This window comes from Sus scrofa, chromosome 2, assembly GCF_054392235.1.
Source record: "Sus scrofa isolate SSC_HxYL_T2T_F1_AM1 chromosome 2, Sscrofa_HxYL_maternal_Yorkshire_Landrace_v2.0, whole genome shotgun sequence".
NCBI lineage: Eukaryota > Metazoa > Chordata > Mammalia > Artiodactyla > Suidae > Sus > Sus scrofa.
Window position 1 is genome coordinate 9,116,178 of NC_139384.1, and position 18,391 is coordinate 9,134,568.

The window sequence follows — 18,391 nt, forward strand, 5'->3', positions numbered from 1 at the left end:
CGCCTGACACGCCGGATATGACGTCACCACTCCCGTGGTTCCAGAACTAGGCGGTGGGACCGGAAATTGACCCGGAGGGGTGTACAGACTGACCGGAAGTGGGCCCCGACGGGCGCCGTCAGTCCCAGCTCCCGGGAGCCCGTCGAGAGGAGCGCGAGGAGGGCGGGACACGGGGCGGGGCCGCTTCAGGGGCGGGGCTTGAAGGCTGGAGGGCGGGGGGCGGGGACCCCTCGTCCCCGCCGCACCCGCCTGCCCCGGCGCCGGCGGCGGCGCGGCCATGAAGCTAAAGCTGAAGAACGTGTTCCTCGCCTACTTCCTGGTGTCGATTGCCGGCCTCCTCTACGCGCTGGTGCAGCTCGGTGAGCGGGGCGGGGCGGGGGTGCGGCGGGCCAGCCGGAGGGCGCCCGCCGCCGCGCATCCCGTCCCTGGGGCTGATCCCCGTGCAGACCCCATTCACCCGTGTCGGCCCTCCGGCAGCCCTCTCTAGAACTCACCGCTGCTGCTCGCTGTATCTCGGGCGACAGCAGACTCCTTCCCAGAGCCTGCAAAGCCCCGCATGATCCTGCCGCGGTCTGCCTCTCCAACTCCATTTCCTTCCCCTCTCGCTCGCTCTGCTCCGGCCACACTGGCTTCATGAGTACCTCCAAAACCCCACACTCATTGCTCTCAAGCGCCTAACCGGTCCCCTCTGTCCGTAGTGCTTTTCTCCCAGCTCTTTCCCAGCTGCTTTTCTCATCCTTCAGGTCACAGCTCACATGTCATCGCCTCACGGAGGCCTTTGCTGATCACCTTAGCTAAAATAACTCTTCTTTTTCTGGGTTCTCTTCTAGTCGCTATTCTATTCGTTTCCTTCACGGCCCCTACCATAGTTTCTAATGATTTTATTAATTTTATTAATTTGTTTCTTTGCTTAGTGTCCAGCTCCTCCAATAAAACTGAAACCTCCCTGAGGGCAGGGACCATGTCTGATTGGTTTCCTGCAGCATCCCTGGCACCTAAGACAGTGCCTCCCAGGAGGAGCATTCAATAAATATTTATCCAGTGATGGAATCAATGAATTTAATGAGTCTTTGGTCACACAGCCAACGGAACAGATTGAACCCTGCCTCTTATGCAGGGCTTTAGAGACTGGGCCACTGCATGATCCTCAGGTATTTGAAAGTCTGTCCTGTTCTCGGAGAGCAGCTTGTTCTTTATGGCTCCAGAAGGCAACATGAGGACCAGCAGGTAGAAAGGGTGGAGGCAGATAATCAGCTCAAACAGCCAACTGAAAATTGTAATGGACGGAATTAATAAAGTTGGAGAGGGGCTGCTAATTGAGGCAGTGAGTTCCCCTCACCGGAGGTGTAGAAAGGCTGTTCGAGAAGTCGTAAGGAGAGCCTTGCATTGGCTAGTTGACCAAGAAGGTTATGGCCCTTTGGGATGCTGAACATACTGTGGTTCTCTGCCCCCCCATCCCTGCTTCCTGGGACCAGGCCAGCCATGTGACTGCCTCCCTCCCCTGCGGGCAGCAGCAGAGCAGCTCCGACAGAAGGATCTGAGGATTTCCCAGCTGCAAGCCGATCTCCGTCGCCCACCCCCTGCCCCTGCCCAGCCCCCTGAACCTGAGGCTCTGCCTACTATCTATGTTGTTACCCCCACCTATGCCAGGTATGGGCTCTGGTGCAGCCAAGATCAGCATGGACGGGGAGTCTGGGGTTGATGATGAGTTTGGTGAAGCACTGGGCCAGGGGATATTGTTCAAACTAGGACATGCCAAATTACAGGCTAAATGAACCACATCATGACTCAGATGTGTGGGAAAACGTTTTCCTATTCAAACAGACAAGGGGGAGTTCCTGAAGTTGCTCCGCGACAACGAACCTGACTGGTATCCATGAGGACACAGGTTCAATCCCTGGCCTCAGTGGGTTAAGGATCTGGCGTTGCCATGAGCTGTGGTGTGTAGGTCACAGGTGTGGCTCGGATCCTACATTGCTGTGACTGTGGTGTAGGCTGGCAGCTGCAGCTCCAATTCAACCCCTAGCCTAGGAACTTCCATATGCCAAGGGTGCAGCCCTAGAAAGCAAAATAAATAAATAAATATATTCCTTTAAACAATAAAATAAAATGTAGCTTTATTGGTGATACAAACCAACTGGGGGTGGCAGTTGGATCTCTAGGTAAAAGAGCTTGCTAACACCTCCCTGGAATCAGGTGGCTGACCCACCTAGGCCTGGCATCTCTAGACCATCTCCCCCTGCCCCCCGCCCACCAGCCCTGAAGGGGGCAGGCCCATCAGAAGGGTAAAGAAGCCTGCAAGAGACTGGGCCCCACCTTCCCAGTTCCTGTCTAAACTCAGACCAGTTTTCCTCCTCTGAAGAGGAATGAGCCGAGGGGCTACTCTAAACTCCTCCACTTGGAAACCCAAGAACAGGAGGCAAAGAACGCAGTCCTACTGATATTCTAAATAGTCATGATTTTATTTAATCTTGTAAAACAACCTTGTTGTAAAGTACTATTACTCCCAGAGTTCCTGTTGTGGGCCAGCGGAAATGAATCTGACTAGTATCCATGAGGATGCAGGTTCGATCCCCAGCCTTGCTTAATGGGTTAAGGATCTGGTGTTGCCATGAGCTGTGGTGTAGGTTGCAGAAACGGCTCAGATCCTGTGGTGTAGGCTGGTAGCTACAGCTCCAATTCGACCCCTAGCCTGGGAACCTCCGTGTGCCGCTGGTATGGCCCCACCCCCCAAAAAAAGTACTGTTACTCCCATTTTACAGCCAAGGAAACTGAGGCTCGGGGAGATGGAGCCATTTCCCCGGCGTCTCACCTGACAAGGTACAAACAGATCTGATTTGAAAGCCTGTGCCCTTCGTTTATAGTGTCCCACCATCAGAGCCCCGGGGTTGAGGTGAGTGACAGGCATGGATTAGAAGAACAGGGGTTGGGAGTTCCCTCGTGGCCTAGCGGTTAAGGATTCAACATTGTCACTGCCGTGTGACACGGGTTCAATCCCTTGCCCCAGGAACTTCTGCATTCCACAGGCATAGCCAAAAAAGAGAGCAAGAAAGAGGGACAGGGCAGGTGAGTGTCAGCGTGAAGTTGACAGGCAAGCAGAGTTTGGGTACCGGCCAGGGAAAGGTCACGGGGGATGCTAGGACTGGCCCAGGAGCAGCTCCGTGTACCCCCTGGAGAGGGCAGATGGTGTCTACTCCTTTCCCTCCTGCTGCATCTTTCCCCCTGCAGGCTGGTGCAGAAGGCAGAGCTGGTGCGGCTGTCCCAGACCCTGAGCCTGGTGCCCCGGCTGCACTGGCTGCTGGTGGAGGACGCTGAGGGCCCCACCCCATTGGTCTCAGGGCTGCTGGCTGCCTCTGGCCTCCTCTTCACACATCTGGCGGTCCTCACCCCCAAGGCCCAGCGGCTCCGGGAGGGCGAGCCAGGCTGGGTTCGCCCCCGAGGTGTAGAGCAACGGAACAGAGCCCTGGACTGGCTCCGCAGTGGAGGGGGCGCTGTGGGGGGAGAGAAAGACCCACCCCCACCAGGGACCCGGGGAGTCGTGTATTTTGCTGACGATGACAACACCTACAGCCGGGAGCTCTTTGAGGAGGTGAGTCCTGGGATGGGGATGGGGAAACGGGGTCAGGTGGGACCAGCTTTGTCCGCTTCTCTGGGTGAGGAGTGGGGAGCAGCGGGCGCAGAGGGACTCCAGGGGTCCTTCCTGCTGCTCCCGCCGCCCCCTCCTGACTGTTTCTTCTTTGCTGATGTCTGTTAGATGCGCTGGACCCGTGGAGTCTCGGTGTGGCCCGTCGGGCTGGTGGGCGGCCTGCGATTCGAGGGCCCTCGGGTGCAGGATGGCCGGGTTGTGGGCTTCCACACGGCGTGGGAGCCCAACAGGCCCTTCCCGGTGGATATGGCGGGATTTGCTGTCGCTCTGCCCTTGCTGTTGGCTAAGCCCAGTGCCCGCTTTGATGCTGCTGCTCCTCGGGGCCACCTGGAGAGCAGCCTCCTCAGCCACCTCGTAGATCCCAAGGACCTGGAGCCCCGCGCTGCCAACTGCACTCGGGTAAGGGGATACGGTGGGCATCGAAACCTGGCTCTGGATGATGATGGACGGGGGATGGGAGAGGTGGGATGAGGATCCCGGCGGGCAGGATCAAGGATGGGTATTTGTCTTGCAGCTCCCCAAATGGCTTGCTGGTAACGAACCTGACTAGCATCCATGAGGACGTGGGTTTGATCCCTGGCCTCGCTCAGAGGGTTAAAGATCCAGTGTTGCCTCGAGCTGCAGTGTAGGTCTAGGATGTGGCTCGGACGGGCATTGCTACGGCTGTGGTGTAGGCCGGCGGCTGTAGCTCTGATTCAGCCATTCGACCCCTATCCCGGGAACGTCCATATGCCACGGGTGCAGCCCTAAAAAGACAAAAAAAGAAAAAAAAGAAAAAGGATGGATGTTTGAGCCAGGAGGGACCCTCCAGAGCTCAGGTTCAACCTTGATCTCTCTGCCAAAGGGGAAGCTGGGAGCCAGGGCAGGAACGTGGTCTCCTGCCACCATCTCTTGGCACCTCTGTGACACAGGGAGGCTGAGGGTTTAAACCCTATTTTATTTTATTTACTTATCTATTCATCTATCTATTCATTTATTTATTGTCTTTTTAGGGCTATACCCACAGCATCTTGAGGTTCCCAGGCTAGGGGTCAAATCAGAGCTGTAGCTGCTGGGCTACACCACAGCCACAGCCACTCGGGATCCGAGCCGCATCTGCAACCTACACCACAGCTCATGGCAACACCAGATCCTTAACCCACTGAGTGAGGCCAGGGATCAAACCTGCGTCCTCACGGATGCTAGTCAGATTCAGTTCTGCTGAGCGACGACGGGAATTCCTTAAGCCCCTTTTAGAGGCACTAAAGCCTCTCCTCACGCTGCCCTCTGTACTTGGCAGCCAACACGGTGTGTGTAGAGGGGGCTGGAGAATCTGTTGTGTACTGAGTGCCCAGCTCTAATTGAAACCTTCCCGGGACAGGTTCTGGTGTGGCACACAAGGACAGAGAAGCCCAAGATGAAGCAGGAGGAGCAGCTACAGCGGCAGGGCCGAGGCTCAGACCCAGCTGTTGAGGTGTAACGGTGGTCCTGCCCTGCCCACCGCCTCATCAGGCACAGACCCTTGGGACTGGGTCCCCAGCCTGGCTAGGATGTGATTTTTTCCAAGTCCTGACCCCTCAGAGCCAGGAACAGGCCCTCTGTCCCTTTAGCCCCAGGGCGGGGCCCGGCTGCTTCTCCCCTCCCCCAGCCTGCCATGTGGCACTACCCACAGGCTAGGGACAAGCGGCCCTTGTGTTGAGCCAGACGGGCCCTCTCTGGGGCGGAGCAGATGGACAGACAGACTCAGGAGGGAGGGCTGCTGAGTAACTGGGTAACTTATTGGGGCTGGGCATGCACTGGGGGGCTGGAGGAGCTGGGCTGGACCCTCCCTGCCTGAGCATGCTGACCCCCCTCCTACCTCCAGAATAAAAACTCTCAACCTAGAGGGGTCTCTGTTTTCCTTCACGTCTCATGTCGGGTTTTTTTGGTTTGTTTTTTGTTTGTTTGCTTGTTTCCCCTGACTGTGCTTGCGGGATGTGGACGTGCCAGGGCCAAGAATCGAACCCACGCCACAGCAGTGACCTGAGCCGCTGTAGGGACAAGGCCGGATCCTTAACCCGCAGCGCCACAAGGGAACTTCTCACCTTTAGTTTTTGCATTTGATCTTTACCCAGGGTCAAAAGCCTGGAGTCCTGGCTTCTCTGTCAGACAGAAATCAGGGGGCCCCCTACCCCCTTGAAGAGAAGGATCAGTGGCTTCAGTCCAAAAGTTTATTGAGCCTGTGCCCCAGAAGCAACGCTTCCCATGTCCCTTTCCTACCACGGTGGGTGGTTCCCTGGTGGTTCTGGCCACGGGCAAGGCCCGAGGACCCCTGGCTTCCTCCCCTATCCCAGTCCAGCTCACTGACTATCCTGAACCCCTCTAATCCCAGAGCCCCCCTCCCCCACCTGCAGCCCGCTTGTCCATCCCTCCCCTCCCCCCATCCCCACCCCCAGCTCCAGGCCACTAGGCCTCAGGTAAACCCTCCTTGGGAGGTGCCTCTTCTGCTGGAGCCTCCTCAGGTGCTGGCCTGCGGGCCACCCCTCCCTGTAGCCATGCTGTTTTCAGCATGTCTTTCAGCCCACCGGGAAAGAGATAGCCCTGGGCCTCTTCCTCCCCATCGATGATTCCTCCGAGCCCCTCCAGGGCCGTCTGCAGGTACCGCAGGCCCAGGAGCACCAGTGTCTGTGGGGGAAAGCCGGGGGCAAGAGGTCAGTAAGGGTCAGCAGTTCCAGGGTCCCCCAGGCTTGGAGGCGGGGACGAGGCCCAGAGGAGACCTCAGATTCTTTGTCGACCCACCTGCAGCAGGAAGGTGACAGCCAGCATGTTGCCCAGTGTGCTCGCCAGCCCCTGCAGGTGCCCCAGCAGCACTTCGTGGCATCCTTGGGCCCAGAGGTTTAGGTTGGGCTGTCGGGGATCAAAGAGGGGGTGGGCGAGGGGGTCTGAGAGCTGGCTTTGCAGGCAAGGTCTGGGTGAGTGGGGATTACAGCAGGAGAAAGGGACCCCATCAATCAGGTATAGGCCTTCCACATTGCTCTGGATCCGGCTGCAAAGGGAGGGGCAGGGGCGTTAGGATGTCTGGAGATGGAGGCCCCGGGGGAAGAGCTGCAGGGTACAGGAGTGGAGAAGGGAAAAACGAGTGAGACAAGTACTGACTGCTTTACTATGAGCCAGGCATGCATAATTCATTTATCTTCACAGCAACCCTGTAAGATGGTACTCTTATCTCCAGTCTATGGACGGGGAAATGGGCCCAGAGCAGTCTGGTAACATGCCCCGAGTCACACAGCTAATAAACGGCAGAGCTGTATTCCATTCTTTCCATCACTAGACGCTATTGTCTGGGTGAGATGGGGTTTCAAGGGAGGAGAGGGAGGAGGAGGAAGAAGAAAGGGAGAAGCAAATCACTCACTCAACCACGTCCTGGTCATTGGGATCCAGGTAACGGTTGCTGACCCACTGGATCCCAAACCAATCCTTGTACCCATGGCTCCCGCAGCAGTGGTGTCTCAGCTGCAGCTCATCCAACAGCCGTTTGGCATGACAGCGTCCGGGCACCTCTGTGTCCTTGTAGTGAGCCATGGCAGTCCCCAGGCCCTCTTCCAGGCCGGTGTCCAGAGTCCCAGGTAAAGCCAGGGCTAGCCCCAAGGCGAGGACCAGGAGCCCCCCGCCACCAGCTGTGCCAGCCACCAGCAGTGGGCTCAGGACCCCTCGCCAGGGAGGGTACTGAGCTGCATCCAGACTGGCCCTGCTGGCTCCTGAACCCACCAGTCCTGTGCCCAGAGCCACTGCACTGGCTGCCAGGGCAACCCGGGGCAGGGCAGTGAATGGGCAGGAGGGAGCCAAGAAGGTGCCAAGGTGCCACAGCTGCACCAGGAGGTGGCCGCTACAGAGGACGGTGAGGCCACCGACCAGCGCCAGCAACCAGGAGAGGAGCCAGAGCCCTTGCGCCAGACGGATGCGGGGCTGGAGGGGCAGCACCAGGGGCAGCACCGGCGCCATCTCCCATCTCTGCCCGAGGGAGAGCAGAGCTGTCGGGGACAGAGGTTGGCCGCGGCAGGATGCTGCGTCAGCCCAGCCCGGCTTGAGCTGGGCTAATGCCACCGTGACCCCAATACCTTGGGCATCCTCCCGCCACAGACTTAATAACCCGCCTCCCTGTCCCCTGCCAGTCCCAATTCGGGATGCCTTGGCCTTGCCCCTTCGGAAAAGCCCCGCCCCCGGGCAAAGGGCCTCTTTCGTGACCCCGCCCCTGCCCCCTCGCGGAAGTGGGGAGGGGCAGGTCGGTTCTGCCCTGAGAAGCTAGGGGCTGGGGGCGGAGACCTCCCGGCCCGCGCGCCTTCCCAGGTCCCCAGGGAGTCCAGGGGCCAGGATCCCGGAAGGGCCTGGAGGGCGGAGGCCGGAGGGGGCCAGGGGGTCAGCGGGCTGGCCCCGCCCCCGTAGCGAGCGGCGAGGCCCGGACAGGGAGGGGTTACCAGGCGGCCCGGCCCCCCCCTGGCCCGGCCCCCCTCCCGCGCTTCCTGGCGGCTCCGCGTCCGGCGCCTGTTTGTGCTGCGGCGCTGGGGCCCGGGACGGCCCCGCCACCCTACCCCCGGGAGCCGAGAGCGGCCCCGGGAGAGTCCGAGGCCCCAGTGGGCCCGGGAGCCTTCGGCCCCCGCCCCACAGCGCCCCCTCCAGGCCCTTTCCCCGCGCCCGACAGCGCCCCCGGGGGGTGGTACGGCTCCCTTGCGCGCGCGCCCCGTGGTGCTTCCCCTTCCCCTCTCCCTGGCCATGGCCCCGGCGGCTTAGACGCCTCCTCCGCCGCCGCCGCTCGGAGCAAGCCGGGGGCCGGATGGACGGGGCCGGGGGGCCCGGTGAGTACGGGGTGGGGTGGGCGGCGTGCCCCTTCCCGGAGCGCCGGCCGGTCGGGCGCTGCCATTGCCCGACGGCTGCCCTGGGCGTCCCCGCGTGCTCCTCGGGCCCCGGGGCTCCGAGCATCCTCCACTATTGCTCAGGTCGCTCTCCCGAGTTACTTGGGTCCTCCTACTGTCATTTCGGACTTCCCCGACGTCATCCAACCCCCCCATGTTACTCTGGGCCCCTCGAAGTTGCCCTGCCTCCGTGTTACTCTGGGCCTCTCTGCTTGGTATTTTGGGTCTTTTTACTTCTGACCCCCCGCCCTGATATTCGAGGCCCTTCACTCTGACTCTGCTCTCCACCGATAACCTCTCTTGTCACTCTCAATCCTCTTCCTCCCCCGAATCCTCGGGATGACTGTACTCTCGTGTCCCCCGCTTCTCTCCTGGGGCTCCCTCTCAGTTTCTCTGCCTTCCCTGGAGACCTGAACTTGCTCTGGGCTGGGCCCTGTCGTCCCTCACCAGTACTGCGCCTCCGTCTGGTCTGTGGTTCCCACGTTCCTCGGCAGTACTCCATATTTCCCCCCTGGTACTCCATGGTACTCCCTGTCTTTGCGGAGGCTGGGACGGCAGCAGGAAGGGAGCTCTGCCAGGTTCCTTGCCTGCCCTGCCAGAAGGAGGCCCTTGATCCCTTACCACCCGTCTCCTCCCCTCTGGGAGAGCTTCCAAGGCTGGAGCTGCTGGAAGGGGGCAGTCCTATTGGATAAACGTGAAAGTTGGGGTGGGGGAGAGAGTCCCGCGCTGCGCCTTTCCCCACGTGGTAGGTACATTCTGAGGGCTTCTTGTCCCTTTGCCAGCTGAGGGCCCTGCTCAGGAGGCCTTGCAGTCCCTGAGCCGGCGGCTTCAGGTGCAGGAGAAGGAGATGGAGCTGGTAAAGGCAGCCTTAGCAGAAGCCCTTCGCCTGTTGCGGCTGCAGGTGCCCCCCAGCCCCCTGCAGGACCCTGGCACACCAGGCCCTCCCAGGGACAGGTATGCATGCTGTCACCGCCTCTTCCTCCTCTTTCCTGAGGCCTCTAGGGGCATCAGTTGATGCACTGTCTCCCCAGCAGCCCTGCAACCCCCCCAGGACTGCCACCCACATGCAACCCCTCCTTCGTGAGCCGAGGCACGCAGACCGAGGTGGAGGTGGAGATGGAGCCATCCCCTGGCCCCCCTGGCCTGAGCAACGGGCCTCCAGCCCCTCAGGGGGGCAGTGAAGAGCCTAGTGGGACCCAGTCTGAAGGAGGGGGCAGCAGCAGCAGTGGCACTGGCTCCCCTGGCCCCCCAGGGATCCTCAGGCTGGCGCAGCCCCCACAGCGTACTGACACGTAAGTGTCTTGTGGCAGAGGCTGGGAGGGGGAGTTCCCGTTGTGGCTCATCGGCTTAAGAACCCAATTAGTATCCATGAGGATGCGGGTTCGATCTCTGGCCCCGCTCAGTGGGTTAAGGATCCGGCGTTGCCATAGGGTGCGGAGTAGGTCGCAGATGTGCCTCAGATCTGGCGTTGCCGGCAGCTGCAGCTCCGATTAAGCCCCTAGCCTGGGAGCTTCCATGTGCCGCAGGTGTGGCGCTAGAAAAACAGGAAAAAAGAAAAAAAAAAAAAAAAGGCTGGGAGGGGAAGGAGGGTTGGGGACCACGGTTAGAGGGAATGGCTTTCACCTGCTTACTGTGCTCCTCCCAGGCCACGGAGAAATTCCTCCTCCTCCTCATCCCCTTCAGAGCGGCCTCGACAGAAACTCTCCCGGAAGGCAGCCTCCTCGGCCAACCTGTTACTGCGGTCAGGGAGCACGGAGAGGTGGGCGAGGCTCCCCCCCCAACCTCCCCCCACCCAGGCTCAGGCTCTGGACTTTCCACGTCCCTCACCTCACTTCCCTGGGCGGGGTGGGGGGACCTCATTGCCCAACAGGAAGAAAGGAACAGGCACTCCTGGGGCGCCCGCTGTGTACCCGGCACTGTGCTAAACCCTCGACCTCCTCCATCTCATTCAGTCCCCGTGACATCCTTGGGGGGTAGGTGGTCTCATGCTGTTCATTGTCCAGGTGAGGAAGCAGGCTCAGAGAGGGTAAGTCATTTGCCTGGGGTCACACAGCTAGAGGCAGGATTCCAGCACCAAGACTCTCCGCATCCAGTTCCCCTGCCCTTTCCACCGCATCACGACATCGCTTCCAAGCTTCCAAGAGGGTTTTCCAAAAGCACCCGTGATTTTGGCCCCAGACTTTCAGGCCTCTCCTGCCATCCCAGTCTATCAGGCTTTACCTCTATTCTAGAGAGCAAGGGGAAATCCTAGTGGCTGAGCAGAGTTGTCTCAGAGTCTGTACAGGCCTCTGGACACCTGAATTATTCGTTCTCATCCTGTCCTGGGCCTCTCCTTTATTTTCTAAAGAGAGATTGTCACCTTATCATCTAATGACTGTCATCTCTGGAATTCACCTGTCCCTTTCCTTTCCTCTTGAGCGATGATAAGGACCTTCTTGCGCAAGCTTTCAGAGCCCTCCCTGGACGGGGGATGTACCTTCTGGATACATTTTACGCACGGGGCAATGAAAAGGTTGAGAGCCAGAGGCCTGGTGGTCTGGGGGAAAGTGCCACCCCACCTTGCCTCTTACGGGCATCCTCGTCCCCTTTAGTCTCCGTCTCCTGCCTGAAATGGAGGTAGAAGTCTCCCTTGACGCCAGAGCTCTGAATGCTCACCATGCACACTTAACGCCTGCAGAAGTGACGGTGGCCTCCCTTCCTGTGTCCCGCCCCTTCCCCATTATGTCTCAGGACCTGACCCCAAGCCCCTGTGCTTTTCTCTCTTCCCAACAGCCGTGGGGGGAAAGACCCCCTCTCTAGCCCTGGGGGCCCCGGATCTCGGAGGAGCAATTATAATTTAGGTATGTACAGAGGGATCTAGAAGAACACGGACGGGGAATGGGGTGAGGGTTTGGGCTACAGCCCCGGGAACTCACTGGGGATCCCTGTGACGGATGGTGGGTGGGTTCGGCTCTGGCTTTCCTGGAAGGGAAGCCACGGCGTGCTGGTGGACCCCACCCCCCCTTTTCTCTCTGTAGAAGGCATCTCCGTGAAAATGTTCCTTCGCGGCCGCCCCATCACCATGTACATCCCGTCTGGCATCCGCAGCCTTGAGGAGCTGCCCAGCGGCCCACCCCCGGAGACCCTCAGCCTTGACTGGGTGTATCCTGCCCCCTGCAGTCCCATGGGAACCACCCTGCCCGTCCGGGGACTCCCTCCCCCCACTCCCCCCCGCCCCCCCTTCTTTATGGTTTTCTCCTGGGTCTGCAGAGAGAGCCAGCCCCCCGCACCCTCTCTTCCATCCTTTGCCGACGGCGCTGGCAGCCAGAGCTCTGTCCTTCTCCCCCTTTCCTCATCCTGCCCTTGATCCGGCCCTTTCCTTGACCGCGCTCCCCACTCCAGTTATGGGTACCGGGGTCGCGACTCCCGCTCTAATCTGTTTGTGCTGCGCTCTGGGGAGGTGGTCTACTTTATTGCCTGTGTGGTGGTGCTGTACCGGCCCGGGGGAGGCCCAGGGGGTCCTGGAGGTGGCGGCCAGAGACATTATCGGGGGCACACGGACTGCGTTCGATGGTGAGGGTCCCGGGGCTTGGGAGCGGGCCGCTCTAGGCGCGGGGACGGTGGGCTTGGCGGGAAGCGGGTCTGGGCGGGTGCGGAGCAGCAGGACAGGAGAGTGGCTTGCTGCTCTGCAAGCACACAGATGGTGTCCTGGGTGGTCTTGAGAGACCGACCCCCTTCCCTAGAGTGTCTCCTCCCCCACTTAGCCTGGCCGTTCACCCCGATGGTGTGCGGGTAGCCTCAGGACAGACAGCCGGCGTGGATAAGGACGGAAAGGTAAGGTCACAGTCGAACACCCGGCAGACAGGATGAAATTCCAGCTCAGCTCTCCCGCACGCCCCTGACCCCTTCTCCTCCCCCAGCCCCTGCAGCCTGTGGTTCACGTCTGGGACTCAGAGACGCTGCAGAAGTTGCAGGAGATCGGACTGGGGGCCTTTGAGCGGGGTGTGGGGGCCCTGGCCTTTTCCGTTGCGGTGAGCTGCCCCCCAGGCCTCAAGGCCCCCACCTCCCTTGTCCGGGAACCCCCTTCTTGTCCTTCACCCCAGAAGTTCCAGCCTCCCCGCGCTCCCAGGTCGGTTCTCCTGAGACATGTGGCCCCTCCTCTAGCTCTCAGCTGTCCTGGAGCCCCTTGCCTAGTTTAGACCCCTGGACCCCGAGGCTCCCCGGCTTCACTCAGCCCCTGCAATGTGTGGCCCCTCCGTTCTCAGGATCAGGGTGCCTTCCTCTGCGTGGTGGATGATTCCAATGAGCACATGCTGTCTGTGTGGGACTGCAGCCGGGGCACGAAGCTGGCTGAGATCAAGGTGAGGGGTCCAGGTGGCCTGACGGGGCATGGCGTTGGGGCCCCGCGATGGGCGGACTGCAGACAGCGTCAGACTTCCCTGTCCAGGTACCTCCTTTCTGGTGGGTCCCCTGGGGGTGAAGTGGAGAGGCTGGACCTCATGGGGGACAATGAGTTCAGTTTTAGGGTGATGAATCACGAGCGGCTAGGAGTCCTGCTCTTAGGAGACCAGGACCTTGGAGGAAGGGTTGTCCTGAGGTTTCTGCAAAGAGTCGGGTAGAAGGAAGGTGCGCAGGGCTTGGGGTGGTTGAATCTAGTATCTTCCCTTCAGAGTACAAATGACTCAGTCCTGGCCGTTGGCTTCAGCCCTCGTGACAGCAGCTGCATTGTCACCAGCGGGAAATCCCATGTCCACTTCTGGAACTGGAATGGTGGCGCCGGGGTTCCTGGGAATGGGACCCTCACCAGGAAACAGGGTGTCTTTGGGGTGAGGTGTGGATGGGGGCAGGGCGGTGGGGGAGGGAGGGCAGAGCGGAAGTGGACGTATGGGTCTGAGCACTGTAGCCCCTGGTGCCCTTCAACTCCCAACTGTCTTGTGACCTTTAGCCTTTGCCCCGCCCTTTGACCTCCGCTCTCTGCTCCCCTCACCCCTAGAAATACAAGAAACCCAAGTTTATCCCCTGCTTTGTGTTCCTCCCGGACGGAGACATTCTCACTGGGGACTCAGAGGGGAACATTCTCACCTGGGGGCGGAGCCTCTCAGATTCCAGGACCCCAGGCAGGGGCGGGGCCAAAGGTAGGTGGTTGGGGGTGGCTTCCAGGAAGGCTAGTTCCCCAGGGGGGTCTGTGGACACTGAGCAGAGGATTTCCCATCCTTTTACCTTGAGAGGTGATGGCGCGCTATCAGAGAGTGGGACCCTCGGGGTGGGGGTGGGGGTGGGCGTGGGGGTCCAGTCTGGAAGGGTAGGGGTGGCATGGCAGAGGGAAAGGCCTGGGGCTTTGGAGTCTGCCAGATGCTGGGTTCAAATCCCAGTTTGGCCCCTAGTTGTCTGGCCTTTAGGAAGTTACTTCACTTCTTTGAGCCCTGGGAGAAGGGCTGAGGCTCAGAGACACCATTCAGTAGGCAGCCAACAGCCAGGCGTTCCTACTCGATTGTGACGGCCTGGGCTGCTCCTGTTCCCCACGTCCCTGCACCCCAAAAGCGTGACCCACCCAGGACTTTGCCAACAGAGACCTACGGGATTGTGGCCCAGGCCCACGCTCACGAAGGGTCCATCTTCGCCCTGTGTCTCCGGCGGGACGGGACCGTGCTGAGTGGTGGTGGGCGGGACCGCCGGCTGGTCCAGTGGGGGCCCGGGTTGGTGGCCCTCCAGGAGGCTGAGGTGAGGCCTGGGCCGGGGACAGAGGAAGGAGGGGGAAGAGGAATGGTCAGTGGCGCTCTAACTTTCTGCCACCACCCTGCAGATTCCGGAACACTTTGGGGCCGTGCGGGCCATCGCAGAAGGGCCTGGCTCTGAGCTGCTGGTGGGGACCACGAAGAATGCGTTGCTGAGGGGAGATCTGGCTCAGGGCTTCTCCCCTGTAATCCAGGTTGGCGGGGGGGCGGGGCACGGGGGCAAGGGCTCCAGGAAGCAGGGAGGGGAGAGCTTTTGGGGAGCCGCAGAGGTGACAGCCCATACTCTGCTGCAGGGTCACACGGATGAGCTCTGGGGGCTCTGCACGCATCCCTTCCAGAACCGATTCCTCACCTGTGGCCATGACCGGCAGCTCTGCCTGTGGGATGGGGAGGCCCATGCACTGGCCTGGAGCCTTGATCTCAAGGTAGGCTCTGTGTCCCTGGATCCTCCTTGTCACCCCCACCATGACTCCTGTGGTCACCCCTCCTTCGCCAACATCCCCTTCTCTTCTGCTCCCAGAGGCAGCCAGTTTGTACTGGTGTGGCTGTACCGGCAGCTAAAATGTTCATTCTTCTGTACAGATGCCTCCAGCGGCCCCTCAGCACTGCCCTCCCTCAGCCCCTAGACCTCCCCCTGCCTCCACCCCAGGCCTCCTGTCCCTCTCCTCATTGAGAGGAGGAGGCTTTAGTGTTTTTTCCTTTTTGCCATTTCTAGGGCTGTTCCTGCGGCATATGGAGGTTCCCAGGCTAGGAGTCTGATCGGAGCTGTAGCTGCCAGCCTACGACAGAGCCACAGCAACGCAGGATCCGAGCCGCGTCTGCGATCTCACGGCAACACCAGATCCTTAACCCACAGTGCGAGGTTGGGGATCGAACCCACAACCTCATGGTTCCTAGTCGGATTTGTTAACCACTGCGCCACGACGGGAACACCGAGGAGGCTTTAGTGTTATCAGGATGACAGGGTATCCACCTTGGTTCCCTAGAAAGGCATCTCCCTGAATTCACTTTCTGCCTTCTCCCAGGAAACTGGTCTCTGTGCCGACTTCCACCCCAGTGGTGCAGTTGTGGCTGTGGGACTGAATACGGGGAGGTGAGAGGGAGCCGGGACTCCTGGGAGGGGAAAGCAGGAGGTATGGGAAGGGTTTCTGGGAATGGGGTGTGTGTGTGGGAGTGTGATCAGTGCCTGCTCAGGAGCCCCAACTGCACCTTCCTGCTCCTCAGTGCTTTTCCCTGTAGCCCGGGTCTCCCCTGTGGCAACTGTCACCACATCCTCCCTTCTAAGCCTGCGAGTGGAGGAGGTGGCAGCTCGGAGCAGAGAAGCAGCAGGGATGGAAGGGACCTAGTGAGGACTGACACAGGGAAGTGACAAACTTAGAGACGCCACAAAGCCCTTGTAGTTGGGCCCCTGTACCCCCAGCTGCCTTTGATCTGCCCTTAGCCCCCTGCTACTTCCCAGCATAAGAATGCAATGGCAGGAGTTCCCTGGTGGCATAGTAGGTTAAGGATCCAGCTTTGTCACTGCTGTGGTTCAGGCTCCTGCTCTGGCATGGGTTCAATCCCTGGGCCAGGAATTTCTGCATACCTCAGGCACAGCCAAAAAAAATGCAATGGCAACCTCCCTGTCTGCATCATAGCTTTTCTGGGGGTACCTCTGGGGCACTCGGACTTGCTCACCACCACCCTGCCCAGGACAGGGATCCTCACACCTGCTTTCTGCCCCCCGCCCCCCCCGCGCTTCCAGGTGGCTGGTTTTGGACACAGAGACTCGGGAGATTGTGTCTGACATCACTGATGGCAACGAGCAGCTCTCAGTGGTCCGGTACAGCCCAGGTGGGAGCCACCCCGACCCCGGACCTAGACTCGCCCCTTGCCCTTCCCCCTCTAAGTGACTGTCTTTGTAGATGGGTTGTACCTGGCCATCGGTTCCCATGACAACATGATCTACATCTATAGCGTTTCCAGTGATGGTGCCAAGTCCAGCCGCTTTGGCCGCTGTGTGGTGAGGAAGCTGGGGTGGAGGGTGGGGCAGTGACATAGCAGGTAAACTAATACACTTCAGGAGGGTTGGGGAGGGGAACTGCTGGCCGCATTTTTAGTCTTTTGACCCTTGCTCCCAGGGTCACTCCAGCTTCATCACGCATCTTGACTGGTCCAAGGATGGGAACTTCATCATGTCCAATTCTGGGGACTATGAGATCCTTTACTGTGAGTGACAGTAGGGGAGGGCACGGGGAGAGGGTACTTGGGGTGGGTTTTATTTGTGTAGGGGGCTCCCAGTTGGGAGGGGATGAAGGAGCGATGTGGGGGAGCTCCAAGTGGAGGGGCTGTCAGAGAGGGGGTGGAGATAGGTCTGAAGTGGAGTCAGAATTTTACACATAGGAGAAATTCTGTCATTTGGACCAAAAAAACCCCACACCTACAGTTTTACACTATGTCTTGACCCGCAAAGGCCTTGAGGGAGTTGAAAAACGCACTAAGAAAAGATTGTTTTGGAAAAGTTTCTCCAGACAGGTGTGGAGGGATTGACTTATCTAGGGAGGAGGAACTGGGGAGGAACTATTGGGAGAACTTCAGCTGAGAACTCTGGAAGCACACGGGAAGTTCCCCCTGGAACAGTGTGGTAAAGATCCAGCCTTGTCACTGCTGTGGCTCTGGTTGCTGCTGTGGCTGGGGTTCCATAGATGGCCCAGGAACTTCTGCATGTCACAGGTGCAGCCAAAGAGGAAGCACGTGGGCTGAGTTTTGCCCTGAACTGAGGGCTACCATGGGGACCAGATCACATGCCAGTGCCTCAAGTATTTCCAACTTGGCCTTCTATGGCATCTTCCAGCTGAGGGCAGGGTGAGACCTGATCTGGGTGGGCTCCCTCTCCCCAGGGGACGTGGCTGGAGGCTGTAAGCTGCTGAGGAATCGCTATGACAGCCGAGACCGGGAGTGGGCCACCTACACCTGCGTGCTGGGCTTTCATGTCTATGGTGAGCAGGGACGCAGGGCCCCAGAACTATGCCTCGAGAGTCGGGGGACAAGGTGCAGACTGCCCGGGGCTCGGAATGCTGGGCATGTGTGGAGGGATGGGCAGATCCAGCCCTGGGGGGCCCCTCCAGCAGGCCCTTGGGACCGGGAAAGATTGCCTGGAACGCGGCTGGTGGGTGGCGGGACTGACTGAGCGCTGGAATTGGTGCAGCTCTGGGCTGTGGGTGGTGGCGGGGAGGCAGGGCTAAGGCCGACGGCTGTGCTAGGCGTGTGGCCGGATGGCTCTGATGGAACCGACATCAACTCCCTGTGCCGCTCCCACAATGAGCGCGTGGTGGCTGTGGCCGACGACTTCTGCAAAGTGCACCTCTTCCAGTACCCGTGCGCGCGCGCCAAGGTGAGAGGCCTCCCAGGGCCTCCGGGGACGGCAGGTCAGGGCCCTGGGGCTCCACGGCCGCTGCAGCTCGACCTTCCCTCCTGCCCAGGCGCCGAGCCTCGTGTACGGCGGTCACGGCAGCCACGTGACCAGCGTCCGGTTCACGTACGACGACTCGCACCTCGTCTCGCTGGGCGGCAAGGACGCCAGCATCTTCCAGTGGCGAGTGCTGGGCGCTGGGAGCGCGGGGCAGGCGCCTGCCACGCCCTCTCGAACTCCCTCGCTGTCCCCCGCCTCCTCTCTCGACGTCTGACCGCTGCCCGACGGGACCCACCGGCCCTGCAGCGTGGCCCCGCCCCGCCCAAGTCTCCCAGGACCCGGGCCGACCCAGTCCTAGACTTCGAGACATTCCCGAAAGCTCATTTCCCTGCAGGGGGCGAACGGCACCCCTGCACACACTGTAAAGACCCGCTGGCTGAGCCGGGCAGCCCCAGCCTGGGCCCTGACTCCCGCTACCTGCTGAGGGGCAATAAACCAAAAGCAAAGTCGCCTCCCGGTCCTTTTGTCGGGCGCGGCTGGGCGCCTCGGGGCTCTGTGGGGTGGGGTGAAGGAAAAGGGGAATGCGGAAAGGGTGAGGGAGCGTAGACCTTTCATGCAAATAACAGGCAAAGCCGCTTGCAAATAACCCCACGGAGTGCGGAGGCGCTACGAGTCTTTCGCCGCCGCGGGACTCGGGCGAGGAGAGAGTTAAGCCCAACTCCTCTTTCGCCCTCGGAGGCGGGGCCGAGCCGCAACGGAAATAACCGAGCGC

General features: G+C 60.3%; 3 protein-coding genes across 6 annotated transcripts; 2 read left to right on the plus strand and 1 right to left on the minus strand.

Annotated features, from left to right (window-relative positions):
- Positions 1-259: 259 nt before the first annotated feature.
- On the plus strand, positions 260-5,508 carry B3GAT3 (beta-1,3-glucuronyltransferase 3). The gene is made up of 5 exons (XM_003353828.5): positions 260-359; positions 1,476-1,650; positions 3,229-3,589; positions 3,755-4,045; positions 5,007-5,508. Exons 1-5 carry the CDS (start codon positions 278-280, stop codon positions 5,103-5,105), a joined length of 1,008 nt encoding a protein of 335 aa, XP_003353876.1. The 5' UTR covers positions 260-277; the 3' UTR covers positions 5,106-5,508.
- Positions 5,509-5,821: 313 nt separating this feature from the next.
- On the minus strand, positions 5,822-7,956 carry ROM1 (retinal outer segment membrane protein 1). The gene is made up of 3 exons (XM_005660795.4): positions 7,017-7,956; positions 6,404-6,650; positions 5,822-6,289 (listed from the first exon to the last, which is right to left on the minus strand). Exons 1-3 carry the CDS (start codon positions 7,604-7,606, stop codon positions 6,071-6,073), a joined length of 1,056 nt encoding a protein of 351 aa, XP_005660852.3. The 5' UTR covers positions 7,607-7,956; the 3' UTR covers positions 5,822-6,070.
- Positions 7,957-8,105: 149 nt separating this feature from the next.
- Positions 8,106-18,310, plus strand: EML3 (EMAP like 3). Of its 4 annotated transcripts, none has more exons than XM_005660794.3 (22): positions 8,106-8,457; positions 9,297-9,468; positions 9,546-9,806; positions 10,160-10,273; positions 11,287-11,354; positions 11,532-11,655; positions 11,896-12,066; positions 12,258-12,327; positions 12,414-12,524; positions 12,759-12,854; positions 13,164-13,319; positions 13,487-13,628; positions 14,063-14,214; positions 14,297-14,422; positions 14,522-14,653; positions 15,254-15,321; positions 15,973-16,061; positions 16,133-16,230; positions 16,349-16,436; positions 17,108-17,206; positions 17,471-17,601; positions 17,690-18,130. In XM_005660794.3, exons 1-22 carry the CDS (start codon positions 8,436-8,438, stop codon positions 17,891-17,893), a joined length of 2,694 nt encoding a protein of 897 aa, XP_005660851.1. In that variant the 5' UTR covers positions 8,106-8,435; the 3' UTR covers positions 17,894-18,130. The 4 variants fall into 4 exon arrangements, with proteins under 4 accessions (XP_005660851.1, XP_003122669.2, XP_084866983.1 ...); XM_003122621.5 differs by having other exon boundaries at positions 9,549-9,806; XM_085010857.1 differs by lacking the exon at positions 17,471-17,601 and having other exon boundaries at positions 17,690-18,310.
- Positions 18,311-18,391: the final 81 nt, after the last annotated feature.

Excerpts from the sequence above, each read along its gene's own strand:
- B3GAT3 (XM_003353828.5), top strand. The coding sequence starts at position 278 with ATGAAGCTAAAGCTGAAGAACGTGTTCCTCGCCTACTTCCTGGTGTCG. Across the intron at positions 3,590-3,754 it reads GCCGGGAGCTCTTTGAGGAG|ATGCGCTGGACCCGTGGAGT; the intron begins GTGAGTCCTGGG and ends GATGTCTGTTAG. Across the intron at positions 4,046-5,006 it reads GCGCTGCCAACTGCACTCGG|GTTCTGGTGTGGCACACAAG; the intron begins GTAAGGGGATAC and ends TTCCCGGGACAG.
- EML3 (XM_085010857.1), top strand. The coding sequence starts at position 8,436 with ATGGACGGGGCCGGGGGGCCCG. Across the intron at positions 12,328-12,413 it reads GCGTGGATAAGGACGGAAAG|CCCCTGCAGCCTGTGGTTCA; the intron begins GTAAGGTCACAG and ends CTCCTCCCCCAG. Across the intron at positions 14,423-14,521 it reads GCTTCTCCCCTGTAATCCAG|GGTCACACGGATGAGCTCTG; the intron begins GTTGGCGGGGGG and ends ACTCTGCTGCAG.
- ROM1 (XM_005660795.4), bottom strand. The coding sequence starts at position 7,606 with ATGGCGCCGGTGCTGCCCCTGGTGCTGCCCCTCCAGCCCCGCATCCGT. Across the intron at positions 6,651-7,016 it reads AATGACCAGGACGTGGTTGA|CCGGATCCAGAGCAATGTGG; the intron begins GTGAGTGATTTG and ends CTCCCTTTGCAG. Across the intron at positions 6,290-6,403 it reads CTGTCACCTTCCTGCTGCAG|ACACTGGTGCTCCTGGGCCT; the intron begins GTGGGTCGACAA and ends TTTCCCCCACAG.